We start from the raw sequence: 19,796 nt of genomic DNA, 5'->3' as shown, positions 1-19,796 counted from the left end.
ATAGTACGAAATGAATAAAGTTTAAAGACCTTTGAGAATAAAGTATTTTTCAAAATATTTGGGAAAACAAATTAAGTATTAGTTTAAAACGTTCATTTTATGGAACAGTAATTTATGTAAACAAGTTATATACGATAAAATCTATGAAGATTAAACATTGTATTCAGAGTATCAAACTCTATTGGCTAAGAGTTCATTATGCAACATTTTCAATAAGGAATAGTATTAAAATGTGTAATAAATTTTACAATTCATGATAGTTGCGACTCATTTTAATAATCAGTCGACTATCGTAGTATAACTATAGTATGGATGTTAAGTTATCGGTTATATTTGATTTATTTTACCTTTATAGTTTATTTTAAAATTTTCAATGTATCGTGTAATATGTTTTATTCCTCAATAAAATGGCTTAACAATTCAGTAAAAGGTTTTTCATAAGTTTCAAAAATACTTAATGAATATAGTCACTATTTTTACAATAACGTTTAGACGTTTTAAGAAATATGAGTAATGAGTTTATTATAAAATAAAAATCAATTAAATTAAAACTAAAACATTTATTTCTGGGAATGGATATAATTTACAACAGACATTTTAGTTTTTATTTGAACTTATGTTCGTGTCATTGCTTATAAACTTTAATTTTTAAATAAATTTATTATAATTCATAATATTCGTCATGCACATAACATAATAATATTATATAGTAATACATATTATTTTAATATACGTTATAATGTATAAATACAATGTTCGGATTATGCGCAGCAAAATATGTGGTTGATAAATGTTTTTGTTTGGGACCTATTAAGATCTACGTTTACAAGTTATCATAGCTTATAGTTATCAGGTTTTCAGCACTATAGCTTTTGGATCAGAATAATCCACATCCACATTGAAATTGGTTAACTGTTTGACTTCGTTGAAACCATCATCTGTATAGCTTTTTTACCTCGACTACAGGTGTTGTTACAACAATTTTAAACTTAGAAGAGTAAATTCTTAACAATGGACCAGTGGATTCATAGAAATTAATTTTCATAAAATACCACTTCCTGCAATCCGGCCAGATTCGATATTTCGGAATCATTAAAACACTTAAAACTATCGAGATGTTAAGTTCCATAAACTCGACTTCTGGCGTCATCACAGAAATATTCAGCATCAATGTATAAAATCTTGTTAGAGAATCACCAAAATCATAACTTTTTAGTTTTTACGTTAGTATTCCTGTCGGGTATTTAGTTTCTTGGCCTTCTTGAACTTAACTTAAAATATTTTCAGCAATATTCATCGTTGAAACGCAATGTCTTGTGAATGAACCAGTGAAACCATGGCTTACTATGTAGAAAGTGGTTATGCTATTTGGTTAAGATGAATCTATTGAGGCAGACAGCACTTTAAAGTTCAAAGATTCAGAGTTTAAAGTCTAACATAACATCAATATTTATTGTCATGGTTAATTAATGAATTAAGTACAATATAACTTATAAAATTCATTAAATTATTTGTAGTAACAATACTGATATAATTTTTAAGCATAGACGAATATTATATTACAAACAATAACTGATGATTTTCATGATGACAAAATTTGTATTATTTTGTATGAGTAAATTTAAAAAAAAAAGTTAATATAAAGAACGAACATTGTGTGTATCATAATTCATAAAGTGTATGTACAAATTTTAAAATAGTGACATTATTTGAATCACACAAGATATATATTTGTGTTATCAATAGTTTAAAACTGATTCAGTTTTTAAACTGAAAATTGAGATTTCAAAGGAATTGTGACCCCCACAAAAGTTTGCGTATTAAAAAAAAAAATTGAAAAATTGTCGCTGAAGAGAGGTGGCAATTGGCATATTTCGAGTCATTCCAGTGTAAACCTCAGATCACCCTTATCTCTACGACTGAGAAAGAAAGACTATTAAGATTGTATATGGTTCGGATCAAACTAATAGTATTAAACTTATTAAATAGTTCAATTCATATTTTATAGGTATTGTTGTTTACTATCAGCATTCAGCAGTAAAATAAAACAAATAACTTAAAATATGTCAGCTACACCGTACGCGTCCATCGTTTTTAGCGACGTTCAGTCCGTTGATTATCAACGCCGCTATGACAACTATCTGGCCGACAAGGCACATAATTCCAAATGGTTTGTGCATTTTGTAACCACTGATTGCGGCTGCCACATTGAGAATGACCACGCTGATGATCATACACATGCAATTAAAGAACAAAGTGTCGGTTTGCAATGTAACAGGTCTGCCATTCATCGATGGTGGCAGCGTGCACTTCACTAACCATGGCAGACCCAGACAAAGTAATATATCCATTGTATTGGAGCCAAGTGCACTGCTGATACTCATGGATCCTTCGCCTGCAATAGTTATTAAATAAATGATTTATAAAACACGTTTCTTGTCCTGTTTACTAAAGTGAACACTTTTATAACTGACTATAACCATATTATATTTTAACACCAATACACCAGTCGTTATTTTATAAGCAAACGCTAACATACTTAACTGAGTAATCGATTTGATTCTAAAATACGCATTATTCGATTCAAATTAAGTATAAGTTTAGTGCCATACAATAAAAAGAATCCTTCCATGTATACTTTATACTATATATGCATATATTATATAGTATATATATATTATGTAGGCATGGTGTATGTGTATAAAATATTAATTAAAAAATCTTAAATTAATAAGTAAGACCTAATTACTTTTAAGCTAACAAATTAGCTGGAACCACCTGGGGAGCTGCTACAAACGTCCTCCGGACTTCTTCCTTAGCCCTGGTCTACTCGGTCGCAGAATACTGCTCCCCAGTTTGGGCAGGAAGTGCCCACACAGAGGTAGTAGATATCCAACTAAGGAAGGCCATGTGCATAATATCAGACACAGTCTTGAGCACAAACAAACAATGGCCTAACCTACCCTACCTGGCCAACAGAGAACCCGCCCCCACATAAAGAGACAAAACAGCGTGCTAAAAGAAAAGGAAAAAATTGACAAATATCAGGAGTTGCCAATACATAAAGACGGCATTATTAACCCGAGGCTTAAATCATGAAAACCGTTCTTGTTAAGAGCTCAAATCATCATTGAGTCGAGGGTTAACACTCCAGATGAATGGCAGGCTGAATGGCCGAGAGAGAGACCTGGAGGTATCCAAGTAGATAACATACGCACCTCAGTCTTAGAGATGGACCTCCTCAGGAAAATTTGGGTTAGACTCAACAGAATACATACAAGACAAGGCAGATGCAATGAACTTATGTACAAATGGAAGTCCAGAGAGAGTCCGGGATGCGATTGCGGTACAAATATAAAATCAATGCAGCACCTAATCCTGGACTGCTAATTGAGAAGCTACGATGGTGACCTGAAGGATTTCATCAAAGTGACCCCTGAGGCAAGTGGCCTGGTTAAAGGCATTGGATGTAGACATCTAAACTTAAATCTGTGATGCTTAATGTGTTATTTGTTATGTTTTGCTTGCTATGGTACCTTAGAATGTTTATGAATATTAGTTATAAATTTATAATAGGTAGTAATAGTTTAATTTAACTTTAATAGCAAAAAATTTTGGTAGTGCGCTCATTATTAAGTCATTTGAATAAATAATAAACTACTTTTATAAGTTAATTAATGTTTATTCATAATAATAATAAGTCAGTTCTTTTTTCTTGTGGTTTTCCTTTTGTATTTTTATTGACTTATGATCATAGCTTTTTTCTGATTTTTTTGTTCTATTTGGTATTCTATATTTCCAATAATACTACGTTTCATGTAGACTGTGGTATATTCTGAATTTTCAATATATTTTATTCACACAATTAAATTGTATTGCTTAGGTTAAACGATTTTATAAGTCTCTACTCTCTGCTAAATAATAACCAAAAACCAATTAATCACGTAACAATACGTCGAAGTAGTAAAATATTTTAATTATTTGGTTATATTATGGTAACCTGTGTTAATTACAAGGTTTACAATTTAAATAGAATACTGCGGTGGTAGTAGAAAGTGAAATACTGCAGCCTATCGTCACTTAGTATGTTATAGCTGGTAGTCATGGATTTTTAGTTTCTATCTACCACCATTGTTATAGTTACAAATTGTTAATTCTTACCATTTTGTGCATTTATTATGCCCGAAACAGCTTCAGGGATGCTGCTGCCGACTGCTAAAACCCCTATGCCCATGACAACGTCACTGACGTGAAACGTATCACCTATATAGTAACACGAAATAATATAAATTCCAAGCAATAAGTATATAATATAATATTATCATTATTGTTACAAACTTTCCCAACACAAATAACAAAGTTGTAATGTACGGATATGTTTTAAGAATTATTTCACTCTAGTGCAAATTTATTTTTGGCTACTCCCTTCATCATAAAATAGATTTATATTGTCTAATATGTTGAATGTTGATATATAATTAGCAACTTAAATATGACAATATAAAAGAAGTCCAACCACTAACGACTTAATCACCCTTGAATTTGTCTTTGAGCTATTTTAGTCTCCATTTGACCTTCAGAAGCCAAGTCATGTTAGGTTTAAACGAATTTATAAACATAATTGATAAGATAATTATTATAGAGTAACCCTAAACTAGAAAATTTTGTAAATTTAAAATAGGTATAATAAATAAGTACTACAATATTGTAATTGACAACAAAAATGTTGTTTTAACGTCTTTGTAGAATTTATCGATGGTTAATCGTACAAATATATTAAGGACAATTTTTTAATTGATTGTATTTCGTTCGTACAAAGTTGGTTTATTTTTTAAATATATTTCAAAGTGAAATTGTTTCGAGTGTACGTAATAATAATAATAATAATAATTTGATGTTTTAAATAATTTGAAATTTGATTTTCGCTTAAAGTATTAACACACGTGTGCACTTAACCACCGATGTATGTAATATGCATAATAATGTATAATATGTATAATATGTATTATATTATAAAATATAACATACAACAGATGTTAGAAACACGAGCAATATACAATAATATGAATTTACATTTTACTTTTATTCTTACCACATATCGTTAAAAACCATGATAAAATGTACGTTATCACGCTGATCCATATAATAGACACGACAAATGTGATAGGGTATAGTGTTCGTTTTGTTCGACAATTCGGTATCGTGGCCCACAACATAAGGTTAACCGGCAAGCAGATTGTCCACCAGATGATCGGTAGCAAATTACTCCAAGATGATTTCAGCCGAGGTAAATAAGCTGCATAAAAAACGATTTATTTTTAGACTGAAAAGTGAAAATTACTGTAGTTATAAATGTATATGTATATATATTATATAAATAATAATATTATTATATTATTATAATATGTATCTTGTATAACACAGTACCTAGTTCTCAATTTTTTTTTGATTCATCATTTATGTGATTTTTAGCCTCTAGAATCAAACACTGCGTTACCCTAACATCAATATTATAAACAATCTTAGCTGTATACTTTGAAATTATTCTATTATTAAAATAATAATAATAATAATAATAATAATAATAATACAGTACACAGAAAAAAAAACGTTCAAAACGTTGATAATAATATCTATTATTTTTTTTGTAAAAATGAATTTTTTTCCCCTTTTCCCATTATATTTCGTGTTACCGCTGTTGAGAACCACTGATACAAAACTATAATTATACTTATATTATTATATCATATGATAAAAAGTTTTAACAAAAATCTACTAAAAATTAAAAACATAATTGCCAGAATTTGACAGTGATATTTTAGACTGTTCAAAGTTTTTATTAATACCTTTAATTGGAAAATGTAAATACACCTGCAGAAATTTAATGTTCAAATCAGATAACTTTGGGAATAATTATAGTTTATAGTTAAACCGATGTTTAACATTTTATGAAAAATTGAATCTTTCACTTGAAAACATCTTATTATAATTAATAATTATTAATTAGCAATAAATAAGTAGGTATTATTATTATTATAATATATCATATAATAATTAATAGTATAATTATGGTTCATGATTAGGTATGAGTACCTTTTTATGCAATAATCGAAAAATTAAATATCGAAAACAACAACTAATAAATTAGTTATAAATGTATATTTGTTTAATAATATTATAAAAAATATACATAATATTATGGGGTTTCTTATTTTTAACCTACTTTGTTCATTTGCATTTGATTGATCGCATTCACCAAACATTGTCGTGGACGAAGTAAATGTAATTTTTGATGACATTCGCTCGTCATCTTGCACCTGCAGCTGATGTTCGACTATTTAATAGAATTAAAGTTATATAATATACGTATATACATAATACATTAATGAAAGTTTCAGAAAAATTTTAACAGTAGTTTTAATTACCTACTCATGTTTTGTTACGCTGAACATCATACATCATCTGTATTATCTTTTATTATTTTACATTGATTATTTCATGAGTCTCAAAAAGTAAATAAGGTGTAAATTATTATAATTTATTTATAATAAATAAAACAGATCATATATTTAATATTATCTTGATGAAAACAAATAATGTAAATGTATAACAATTCACAGACCATTATTAATATTCGTAAAATATTTAAAAAAATAATTGAATTTTTTTCTGCTACAAATTATAAATCGTATTTCAGTAATCTCTAAATGTTTTATGATATAGGTAACTAAAAATGAATAATATGATAACTTTCATAAATTTGAAAGTACATTTTCCTTGAAATATCATATTGTTAAACTGTTTGACTCTATATAGGGAACGTATCTTAATTCTTAATTCACAATATTAATAACTAACCTGTTCCGTATTGACGTATTGCAGGTGTATCACTTCTGTATAATGTGACATTTTGAGATTCCATAGAAGTAAATTTTCTACAACATAGCAATCGTTTGATATGCTTAAAAAATGATATAATTCCTGAAAGTCATAAAAAAATTATGTATAAATATGTGTACGAGGAATAAATATAAATAATTTCATAATATTTTATGAAATTATTTAAGATTTGGATAAAAAATATCGTCTTGTTTACTAACTTGCAATAACCGTGAGTCATGTTTTTCTAAACCGTTAAATCATTATCGAGTACTCAAATTAGCTCACGGCCCTTCCGATTATAATGACCGGATTTCATCACCACATTTTATTTCATATCGACACAACACTAACAATAAAAATAATATTATAATGCCAAATCTTACGATTATTGTGTTTCCACTTTTCGACTTTCGCAACGAGCTTGTTCTGCGCGAACAAGAAGACAAAATATCCAAAGAACATGGTGACCATAATCAGCGCCTCGTACCAAATGATGACGTTGTCGACAGCGATGGCAGCCAGCACGGCTATGGATGTTACGTACACGCCGCTGTCGCGGATTAGCGGCCATTTTTCTATCGTGATCGGCCGACTGCAGACCGCCAGACCCGCACACGCTGACACACCCAGAGTGTTATATACGCCGCTTCCCACCACTGTGCCCACACCGAGATCAGACTTGGTCACAAAAGTTCCAATCGTGGAGACGAGAAGTTCGGACGTGCAAGTCGCAGCCGCCATAAATGTCGCCCCAGCAACGTCCGGCGAAAGTCCCAAATCTGAAAACATTAATATGTACTATGCTAGTCAAGTAGCATATCTAACGGGGAATGGTGAGACTGCGAGAAGCAACAGGGGTAGTTACCTCACCGGGGTATAATATTTTTTATGGATCTGTATGTGCAATAGGAGGTTCTGGTGGTTATTTTTAAGTATTTAGTGTACAAATATAGATGAAATTAATAAAAATGTCAAGGGTTTACTGTAAAAGATATAATTTCTATTTACAGAATGGAAAAAATACTTTGCTATAATACAACTGATAAGATGCCGTCGAATAATAATATATGTACTTGTAATTAATAATTATATTGCAGTGTTTGAAAATACCGGGTAGCGCATTTATATTCTTTGCTTTGAAAGCAGCCAAACAGTTGACGTTAAAATAATATTAAATCGTGTTCTTATTGTTATATTCAGAGATAATACAATGCGCAATAGAATAGACTCGCTACTATATAGAGTGTCAATGGTTCTCAACCATATTTTGTTTAGGTCACCCTTGGGTGTTTTATAAGACAGGCTACCTTAAACACTGTACGAATGCTATTTTCAATTATTTTGTGATATATTTAATTTCAACGGTGTTATCTAGTTGGATTTTTCGATATTTTAATATAAAAAATGGTATATTTAAGAGGACGTCTCACACCCATATTTCGAGCTTCGAAAAAGCCTTTACAAGAATTAGAACCACTCAAGGTACATTAACTTTAAGAAAACAAAAATTTTACACAACTTAAAAAATAATATCTGTGTTCTCTCAGAGAGTTTTTTTTAATTACGTACATTTTCAAAAAATTTTATAAAATCGTCAAAATAAGATATTTAAAAAAACTCTCTGAGAGAACACAGATAATTTTGTCCTTTATATTGTGTTGAGATTTGGTGTTCTTAACATTACTATAGGGTTCAGGGTTCTTATTCCCACAAAACAAATCAATCAATGATTATTAGTAAACGTAATTATCGACAGTAGTGTTGCTAAATTGCCTAACTACAACGCCGTGCTATTATATTGTAATAAATCTTGGTATAATAATATGATGGATTAGGTATTATATAAAATTATAATAGCATTAATATGATTATTTGAGGACAAGACCCTCGTAACTAAATAAAATCTAAAAATTTTAAGAATGATATTTTATACTTCATATGTTATGTCGATTTAATTATTATTCCTACTGATTTATTAGCTTAATTTTTTTCACCCTTAAAAAAATAAACTAAAAACTTACATTAATGTATTATTTCATACCTAGACATATATATAACACTGATGGTAGAAAGTAATCTTGACAAACAAACGTTATAAATAGGAATCCATAAAATGACAAAATTAAGTGAACGATAACGGCTCCGTGAAGTCTTTGTTCTTCAGTGAAGAAATCCCTTGGGAATTCATCAATTGAACGGTGAACATTTGCACACCATGTCGGACTGCCATTCTTAACATTTTCTATGGTAAAATATTTTCCTGAAAATAAATTAACAATCAATAATTACATCATATAAAATGTATTATCGTAAGCACTCGCTATTTATTCTGCTTGGAATCTATCCATTTTTCAATCCAACCTATTTAAAAAGTGATCCTATCTAACATATTTTTGGATTTTGAACTATTCAAATATAAGCCTGACTCAATCCAAAGGATGCCACAACATAGATCAAATATTATGTATTATAATCTAATCATTATCAAAACATCAAACGGATATAAAACCCAGTATTAAAAAGACAATAGATACGACAATAATCCTCAGTATCACTCCACTACGCTTAATTCACTTGAAATACTTATGATAACTTTACTAACTTTTGAGCTTAATATTTGATACTAAAAGCTCTTTCAAATAAAAAAAAAACTTTACTAACTCGTTAAACATTCGGTCAATATTCGATTTGTATTCAAAAAGATGTTAGAAAAATATTCTGTTTATAGGAATATGAAATTAAAAATTATTTTATCATTAAAAAAAATAAAAAAACTTCTAGTCACCTATAATGTAAAACAATTTTGAAATGATAATTGTTTACAGTTGAAAAAATCGTTCTGTAATATTATAGGAATATTACATTTGAAATATATTTAGCTGCTTAAAAAGGCATAAGCAGCATTCAACTTAATAGTAATTCAAAATGTTCCTATGCATTTATGTATTTACTATTTAGTTTAAAAATGCGTATTTCTGTGTATTGAATAAGATAAGTTTGAAATGTATTAAAAACTAATCTGTCACACGATAACGGTGTAAACATTCAATTTTTTTAGTTTGTAGCATTGTGTTATAAAGCATATTTCACAATTTATTATACTCTTTGTGTTTTTATTTAATAAATAATTCTCAAGTATGAAGTAGATATATATATATATGTACAACTAATATTTATAGATTAGACGCTTGGTTATATAACAAACAGTGGTGACAAAAATATCTTACATAAAAAAAAATAATGACTCAGTATAATATCAAGAATAACAATAAATGCGAAATATATATTAATGACTGATTGTATAAAAATATGTATTGCATAATATTTTATTAATTGTGGTATTATTGGATATATAAATTAATATTATAAAAATAAATATAGTCTATTAACATAATAATAAAAGATGTTGAAAATTTTAAATTAACATAATGTTAATCTATTTTTTATAGTAAGTGTTATCATCGACTGTTTTAAAAAGAATATAAATAAATAATTGCTTACTAAAAATTTTGTAGTGTACTTGAGTCACCAATTATTTCGCAGTAAATTTTATACTTAGGTATAAGACATAAGTACCAAACAGCTGACCAGTACCTGTTGTATTTATCTTCATTTTTAATTAATTAATTTTAATCTGTGCTAAAAAGCCATTTATAGAATATATTTTACTTTTACAGAATAAATTTTATTTATTTATATGAAATAGATAAGATCTTATATTAAAATTCACAACAGCACGACTTATTGAATACTTAAGTATAAATTATACTATTTTAGACATTAGTACTTGTACGCAGGAGACTATTGTTATTTCATTTTATACTTATGTATTATCATAATTCATAAGTCATAACTTAGGTAATTGCGGTATTCATAAACATTAAATAATAATAATTCAAACTACGATTTTTAATTATTTGAATAGGATTACACACAATTCTAAATGTTTATATAAGTACCGGATTAATTAGATATATTTTATGATCAGTATACGATACCACCTATGCATACTACCCAATAACTTTTTAGAGTGATGATTTAGGAAACGTATTCTTGTGTATTTTTTTTTACAGCATAGAATACGTAAGTGTTTAACTATTCAATTTCACAAAATTGGTACCTAGCGTATTTACGTTTATTATTTTAAATAACATAATATCTACATATTTTAAAGATTTATTTTGGAAAAACTAGTTTTTCCCATAAGGAAAGAAGGTGTGAGTTTGTAGGTTCTAATTTTAATGTAGTTAAACCTATAAATATTAAATGGATATAACTATACATAGGGGTGGATTAAGGTGTGTGGTGGAATGCATTGTGGGCCCGTTCTACATAAACAAGAAAATATATTTTTTTCACTTAATAAAATATAAAATTGTGAGGCCCCTGTTCTGCGGCCCACTCAGCTCTCGCCTAAATCCGGCCCTAATTATGAAAATAAACCACATGCGTTTATCAGACGATAAGTGATAACATTAAAATAATAACTCAAGTTCAACATTAACTGCCAACATTTTTTATCCAACTATCATGTATTATATACTTGTTTTATATTATTATTAGTTCATACTATGGACAGCATATTATATACATTATAAATTATGAAAATGTTACTGTCGATAATCTCTGTATAACATATTGAAAGTCAGAACTATGATTTTTATTTTTTAACACCAGGAGAAAATAAAAAAATTATATCTATCATCTCTATCATAGACCAGTATTGGTATTTGAGATGGTGACGTCATGGAAAAATCGCCAATACCAATATTATAATATTTAATTTATAGTGGTAAATAGGCACAAACATGTAGGTTATAGGTTACAGAAGTATAATATCGGTAAATTTATTTGCCTATTTAAAAATTACTATTACTATAAAACAAATTTTTCTCTTGTGATAATCTAAAATTTCTGATCAACGATAACAAAGAAATACGTATGGGAGTGGTAAATGGTAATATATTGTATAAATCTATCTATAACTAACCTGTGTTGAGAAAGTTAATGGAAGGATGGGTTGTTGACGAGGTGCTGGAAAAAAGCTCTGTAGATGGTGTAATAAGAGAGTGAGCAGTAACTGCAGCGAACAGCACAACTGCAGTGGCCGATGACATGAGTTTCCAAAACATAATCTTATTCGTTAATTGAAATTTATGTTAGCCTCTATAGACGATAACTTTTAATTTGTGACTGTTGCTGTGACATAAATCATATTATTATCATATCATATTATGCACACTGTGTGTATACCATACTTTTTATAAGTGATTTAGATATAGTATTTTACGGGACGAGGGGAGAAGGAGCATGTTTATATTGAAAATATTATCAATAATAATTTTAAAGTACTTGGTATTATTGTATTAATTATTTTTATAATGTTATGTAAATACGATTTTTGTGTATTTATTATTTATATAAAGTATAATATTATATAGGTACCTAAACTCCATATATTTTCTTATTGTGATGATTAATTTGGTAATTAAATACATGTTCTTACATATTTTTTTTTTATTTTCAAATACTAATTAATTGTATGATAGTTTTATATTTAATATTTTAATGTACTTATAATTGAATGTACGTTTTAATTATTTACCTAAAGAGGTAACAGGTAAAGATATAATTAAAGACTTATAGTAGTAAAATAAACTGTAAAATCTTATAAATTATCAGATAATGATATGTAGTATCTATTCATTAAAATTAAACAGTAAATTAATTATACATTGTTATTTTTATTTGCTATATAATATAATATATATTGTTAACTAATTATGTTTTTAAGTATATATACTTAAGGAACTATCTATATAATATAGAATCTAATAATGTTTAATGGTATGTTCAAGATCAAGTCACAGTTCTTTGTAGGTAAAAGAATAGCTTTTTTTAAATTTTAAACCGATAACAAAGGATACTACTGCAGAATTCTTTGTTACACTCATTTTTTAAGAACTATTTTGTCTTAAAACAAAGTGACATAAAAAAATCAACAATTTAACTTCATTATCCGTGTAAAATGAATTCGAATCTAAAGGTCTACTATGAATTATGTTTATAATATTATATACACACTAGCACTATGTCAAAATCCCGAGATGTTCCGGTTATGCAATATATTTTGCACGAATGTACTATTTATTATACACAGTAATATTATCTTTTAAACCAAAACAAAACGGCCAAGTGAGTATTAAAGTAAATTTCTTAGTGAAACTTGAAATCGTCAAACATTGTAATAAAATTATAAAACATTTAAGTAATTAATGTAGAAAAATTTAAAATAAAATACGATTCAGACACTATGTCCGAAATCCGAATTGAAAAGATAAAAACTAAAAATATAGTTTATTTTATGTAATTACTATTTAAAACGTTTACAATAAATAAACTAACAGTTCAGCAAACAATTAATAAGTGAAACGAACCACTTTTATAGAAATTAAAGATTAACAAGTATATAAATACATATAAATATTTTGGAGAACATGATAAACTCAACATTTTATGTTCATGATTTACATAAAATATTGTTCATATTATTTTTATTGTTGTGGGTAGTATATAATAAATAAATATAATAATTTTATTTCTATGATTTATTTATTATATATTAAAATAACAATTATAAGTTTTAGTTTTGAAAAATAATTTGTACAACTAAACTATTTCTGTTTTAATTTTTTTTTTATTAGTGTATATTGTATAACATTTCAATTTTTATGATTTTTTTTTTAACGTAATAATTTAAGATTCAATTTTTTATAAAATACGAAAATTGTTATTATTATGTTTATTAGCTTTAAATTCATAAAAAAGTTATTATTACTCTACTTTATTAATAGAATTCAAGCAGTACCTATAACGAAGTAATAAAACCCCATTATATAAATAAAATTAAAAAATTTACAAGCACAGAACTTGCGGTTGTCGACAATATTTAAAATAATAGTCAAAAGTGTATTATTCTTAAGGTCAAACTAAAATTTTAATTATTTTTAAAAATAATAAACAATTATTATATAACACACTTAAATATAAAATACTTACGACACTTCTCTTATAACTATATCGTTTGTTAATTTTATAAGACATACAAATATTAAATTTCACAATTAACTTAGAAAGCTTATTAAACAAAACAATTCAATGTTACATCATTAGAATTTTGTAAGTAAATGACAAATAAATTGAGAAGTAATAAAATATTTATATTTATATTTGATATATCAATATAATATATTATGTATTTATAAATATGATGCATTAGTTTAGTATGGAGCTCTGCAAGTTATTTCAGAATAATAGTTTTGCCCATATATACTTGAACACTTAGTATTAAATTTTTTTCTCACACCAATTCTATATTATTTAAATTTAACAAAATAATTAGATAATATACGTTCAATTAAATATTCATTTTTGAATTGCAGTACATGAATGCATTACTAAAAATAATAAAATTATATATTATCTATAGCTATGTTAATTTAGAATAAAATGAAAACAATACACATTTTATTTTCTACGAACACAATATATATTGATATTTTCTTTAAATAACTTCTAGATCTGTTTCCTGTGATGATATATATTGTTCATTAGTTATCGCATTAAGAAATTATGAAGAAAAATATTACGAGACTGAGTAATTTAAGTGCTATTATATTAAATTAATAATTGTCAAAGAAATATTGGTGATATCATTTTTTATTACATAAATTATTAATATTACAACACATTTTGAATTATGATATAGAATAAATAAGGTAATAATTTGCTACGTAGGTAATCATATAAATTATTCAAAGTTAATAGATACTACTACTACGTGTGACACACCGACACTTGTTTTGAGTAATAATTAATAAGTAACTGCGAACTCATTAGTCATTCGTCATTACGATAGTTAATCATTATTAAATGTTAGTTTTACGATGATGGCAAAGTTGTTTGGAAAAAATCTAATAAATATATGTACTATTAGTGATTGATTAATTTACAATTACAATGAAATATAGTTGTAGGTTTTTCGATAGACTTCGGTAGTTGTTGACTAAACGTTTTATCAGATTGAAAATCGAAAGTTATATTTAAAGTTCAAACGTATAATAATAACGGTCGTTTAGTAAAATAGTACGAAATAAAAGAATGTTTTACACAAATTATTGAAAAGTAAAAACTATTTCATGTTCAGTATATGTAGGTGCAATTTATTATATTATATATTATACAATATACACAGTACCTTATACCGTATTGACAGATTGAATATTTAGGAAAAATATTAAAACATATATCTTTAATTTAAAATTTACATCAAATATATTTGTTTTACTATCATTACTGTTCAATTCAATTTTACTGAATACTTGTATTATGGGCCATAAAGTGATACTGTTTATATATATATATAGATATATTATTGTAGATGATTCCAAATATCCAATACATTTCTAGCTTTATTACGGTAATAAATTTCAAAATACTACTTTAGGCAAATAAATACAAATATAAATAAAATAAAAATAACTGAGATTAAGAACCCATTCGTAAAAGTAAACACCGTTCTTCAAATAAATACAATATAAGTCACTACACGTTTGCAGTTATTCTATTTAAAAGTTAATACTGGAATCGGTAGCAAAATTACATATAATCACTGTTATCTAGTTAGGTATTTTATATTCTGAGTAAAATAATACAATTATACTTAAGTTCTTATCGTAAATTAAAAAAATCTAATATTTTTAAGCTTAAAAATTAATTTTTACAAAATCCATTACAACCAACTCAAAATTTAAAAATATGATTTGAAAATTTTCAATTTCATAATAATAATATACAATAAAAAAAAATATTATAATAAATATAATAATATATTAATTTTAAATATCTTAATAAAGTATTATAATAAATGCGATGTTTTGACAAACTGTTATTATACTACTAATTGATAATATCAATTTAAATAATTTCTTAAAATATAGGCTATAGACGATATACCCATTCCTCTTAGAATCATTTTTAGTATATAGGTAACAATCGTTGAATTTAAATTTTAAATTTTCATTACAGTGACCAAATATTCAATTACGAATTTACGAAGAACGCCTTGATATGTATTGCCTACTATGCAACTGAACAAGTTATCTGATTGTTCAAACTTAAAATTGATTGATTTATCGTTGATATATGTTGACTAAAATAGATTTTTGTTTTTTAAATAAAAAAATACATTAGTGAAGTTATTTTAATAATTTATGGTCTCGAATTCGAACACCATAAATCCAACGCTAATACTAAATAAATATCGATCATAAATAATCCAGTGTAATAATCTGCAATGTCATACAAATATTCAGAAACATAATTGTTGGGGTTTGTTTATCTATCATCTAATCAATTGAATGAAGATAACAACATTTTAGACTTTTAAAAAAGATTGAATGGCCTTCTTATTAATCGTATTATTAACATTCATATGAATGTTCGGAACAATGTATAATATCAGGATGGTGACGTAATAATAGATTTTAATAAAAAAAACTATATAGTGCGTGGGTGGATGAATGCTGAATTAGATGAAGGTCGATCCGATCTGATTCTTGAGCTCCAAGGCTACTTTGAATATTCGGTCAGTTGCTACATGATATTGAACTTTTTTATGGGGTGAAATGGACTACGGAATAATGATACTAATAATATAGATACTTTTGAAATAAATAATAATCATGAAGATAAAATTTAGAATGTATTAAACAGCTTTAATAAGTCTAGTATGTTGATATTCAAACTCTGTTAGAAATTAAATGTTCATAGAAAATGTTATAGACAGGAAATTAATTACTTACCCACAACTAATATTAATTTTTATAATCATTTTTAAAATTTATTTTTTTAGTATTATTTATTTACATACCGATAGTAAACCCGTCTTTTTAAATGGTGTATAAGAATATGCTATATTTTTTATATTTATTTTGTATTTAAGCATTTTAAAACAGGTAAATATTTGTTTTAAGCTGTAGATAAAATTAAACATAATATGCATTTATTGCATTTAGTTAGCAAGAATCATAGGTTACTATTTTTATTTAAACCTATAAGTTGATTCAACTTATCAGTGACATAATAAATAAGTCTAGATTTATTATTTAAATATATATAAAGATATATACACTATTATACTTGGGTGTCGCAATTTACACGATTCATATTAACTGTATACAATAGTAAACTAAATCGGTACCATATAGAATATCAACACATGTATGGTAGCAGTGTAGCACATAAATAACACTCATTGGCAATTGAAAGAGATGACCCATATATATCAGATATAATATATAATATATATTACATAGTAGTTATAGTAATGCATATAAACCGTACTATAAATTATGTACAGGTGATTATGCGTAGGTATTTAAACAGGTAAGTGACAAGTTGATAGGTTGGTATCTAAAGCACCATCAGTAAGTAATTCAGTAACTATCTAAAAAAAGATCGGGAAATTTAATAAAATGTTTTTTACTTGAACTTGACGTGTTTACAGTTTATAGTTATATTCGTTTGAATAGTTGAGATTTCTGTTTCGAATGAGCCATTTTTGTTAATTATAATGTGTCTAATGTTTTATATGGGACTAGTATGGACTATGGGATATATAACTACTAACTAGGCACTTTATTTTGGGATTTAAAACAATGATTATCCGTCTTTATGGATGCGATTTCGTTCCAATATGCTGCTTAACCAATATGAAATTATGCAGACGTGAAAATGATTTGGAAAATAGATTTCAATCTGTAATAACATTTATTTAAATTGGATAGTATCATCGTAATCGACTTATTCGATAGGTACCTACTCGTAGTATGAGTTTCATAATTATTTTTTAAAAAAATATACAGAACTAGACATTTTTTTAGAAATATTGAACTATGATAACCACTGAAGGTTTTGAATTATAATATAAAAATAACTAAATATTGATATTCGTTTTAGAGTTAAAATATTCGAATATTTTGTAATAATTTATAATTAAGTAAACAAAATTGATCTTACATGTTTGAATTTTATGTTAATAATTAATTACTTTTTTATCAATTATATAGTAAATATTATAATATCTATGACATATTCTTTAAAAGATCACGTTTTTGATAAATATTATAGTATACTGGCATTTTTACAGCATATTTTAAAAATTTTATTTGTAAAATAATTTGCATATTTTGCAATTTTTTATTGCATATTTCCGTATTTTATAAACATAATAATATTATTTACATATTTTAGTTGCTTTTTTATTTTGGAAATTAATTCAAGTACAGGTTTATTATGTAATATTAAGACTTAATAAGAACATAAATCTTTAAGATAAATTTGTTTATTACAATAACTAAAATATATGAGTTACACAGAACTATGTATTTTTTATAATTTGATTTAAAAATAAAAATGTATTACTATGATTATTTTATTATACTTAACAATTACCCCGCATCTCGGCCACCTCGCGTATTACTGTTATATATTATATGTAATAAATTATAATAATTTTACATAGATTATAATATCACTTCATTGTTGACGTATAATTTATAATTTACTTAATTATTACCATCGTATGTAAATCGTACGCATCTATTAACCACGACATTTAATATTGTATCACATAAACAAAACATAATTGAATAGATATTTTAGGAAGACACTATAAGTACAGTGTATCTATGAGTTCAAGTCGTGTCTTAGTGTTCATTTGTATATTAAACTTTTTACGGTATCTTATAATTATTATAATTTTATCGTGACATAAAATATGCTTGTTAGAAAATGATTGTATTTCAGTAATTCATTTTATAGAATTATACAATAACCATACGTAAAAACGCAAACGCTCTTCGCAACTGTTTAGGATGGGTTACAGCCTGAGGTGTACGAATTACGGAATTCGTATTATTTTTACGTATAAGTATACTAGGCATTGGACATTTGCTCACTCAACTCACCTTGGCTGTAAGCCAGTGTATTATTATTTTAAACGTGAAAGCAACGGTCAATGGTAAATCACTACATAGTAGTATCAGAAAATTATTTGAAACGTTTAAAGATTTTAACTTAACGTTTGTATACATTTTTTTATTATTATAATTCGTGATTTAACTATATGGGTCTATGAGTTAAAAATTGAATAATTTTAAATATATTCTTAAAGCCACATAAAAATTTGTTATACTTGAAAAATTTAACAATGATTTCTGTTACTTAAGACCAAAAATGTCCTGAAGTTGATCGGGCTGTTAACTGTTAACCGTTTTATATAGATAATAGTTAATTGCAAGTAGGTACATTACTTATTATATGCATATTATTCAAGGATTTTCCCGCACATATCAAATATTGTCGTGGTTCAAGTTACTTTATGTTTATGCCATTTTCTTTAACTTATATGTATAAAAAAGGTGTTCAACTATTCAAGTTGGTAACGCTCTGCTGTACAGTAGGTATTGAGTGGACCTCAGACTTGCAGGAAGTTATAATATAATGGATGTATTAAATTTGAAAGCAATGATAACTATCATTATATACAAATATACGATAAACGATTCTAAATGGAAATGATTTGTCAGCTTAAGCCCTATTTTTGCATAGAGCATTTGATGAGAATTTTTTAATATTTTTAAAAGGTTTTGATATTTTATAGAATTTTTACACGTAGTCATGTAATTACTATTAGACAATTTAAAATGGCAAATTAAAGTAACATTTAGCATCTATTTAAATTTTTTAATCTATATAGAATGTTTGAAGTAGGTATTGTTGATAAGCAAAAAAAATATCTAGTAGTAGAATTAATATATTTTAACGTTATTTTAATAACAAATGTTTTCTGA

At 26.3% G+C, this 19,796-nt stretch overlaps 1 protein-coding gene across 3 annotated transcripts; it reads right to left on the bottom strand.

Moving 5' to 3' along the window:
* Positions 1–1,132: 1,132 nt before the first annotated feature.
* LOC114126162 (sodium/potassium/calcium exchanger 2-like) lies at positions 1,133–12,109 on the bottom strand. Of its 3 annotated transcripts, none has more exons than XM_027990046.2 (8): positions 11,873–12,107; positions 8,924–9,142; positions 7,266–7,661; positions 6,859–6,981; positions 6,224–6,334; positions 5,093–5,296; positions 4,162–4,263; positions 1,133–2,395 (listed from the first exon to the last, which is right to left on the bottom strand). In XM_027990046.2, the coding sequence occupies exons 1-8, from the start codon at positions 12,012–12,014 to the stop codon at positions 2,067–2,069; spliced, it is 1,626 nt and encodes a 541-aa protein (XP_027845847.2). In that variant the 5' UTR covers positions 12,015–12,107; the 3' UTR covers positions 1,133–2,066. The 3 variants fall into 3 exon arrangements, with proteins under 3 accessions (XP_027845847.2, XP_050060093.1, XP_050060091.1); XM_050204136.1 differs by lacking the exon at positions 1,133–2,395 and adding an exon at positions 3,660–3,911 and having other exon boundaries at positions 11,873–12,109; XM_050204134.1 differs by lacking the exon at positions 1,133–2,395 and adding an exon at positions 3,661–3,914 and having other exon boundaries at positions 11,873–12,109.
* Between the last annotated feature and the right edge of the window lie 7,687 nt (positions 12,110–19,796).

Source organism: Aphis gossypii, chromosome 3 (genome assembly GCF_020184175.1).
Source record: "Aphis gossypii isolate Hap1 chromosome 3, ASM2018417v2, whole genome shotgun sequence".
Taxonomy (NCBI): Eukaryota; Metazoa; Arthropoda; class Insecta; order Hemiptera; family Aphididae; genus Aphis; species Aphis gossypii.
The sequence above is the reverse complement of the archived record's forward strand: the minus strand, read 5'-3'. Positions and strand labels throughout refer to the sequence as shown.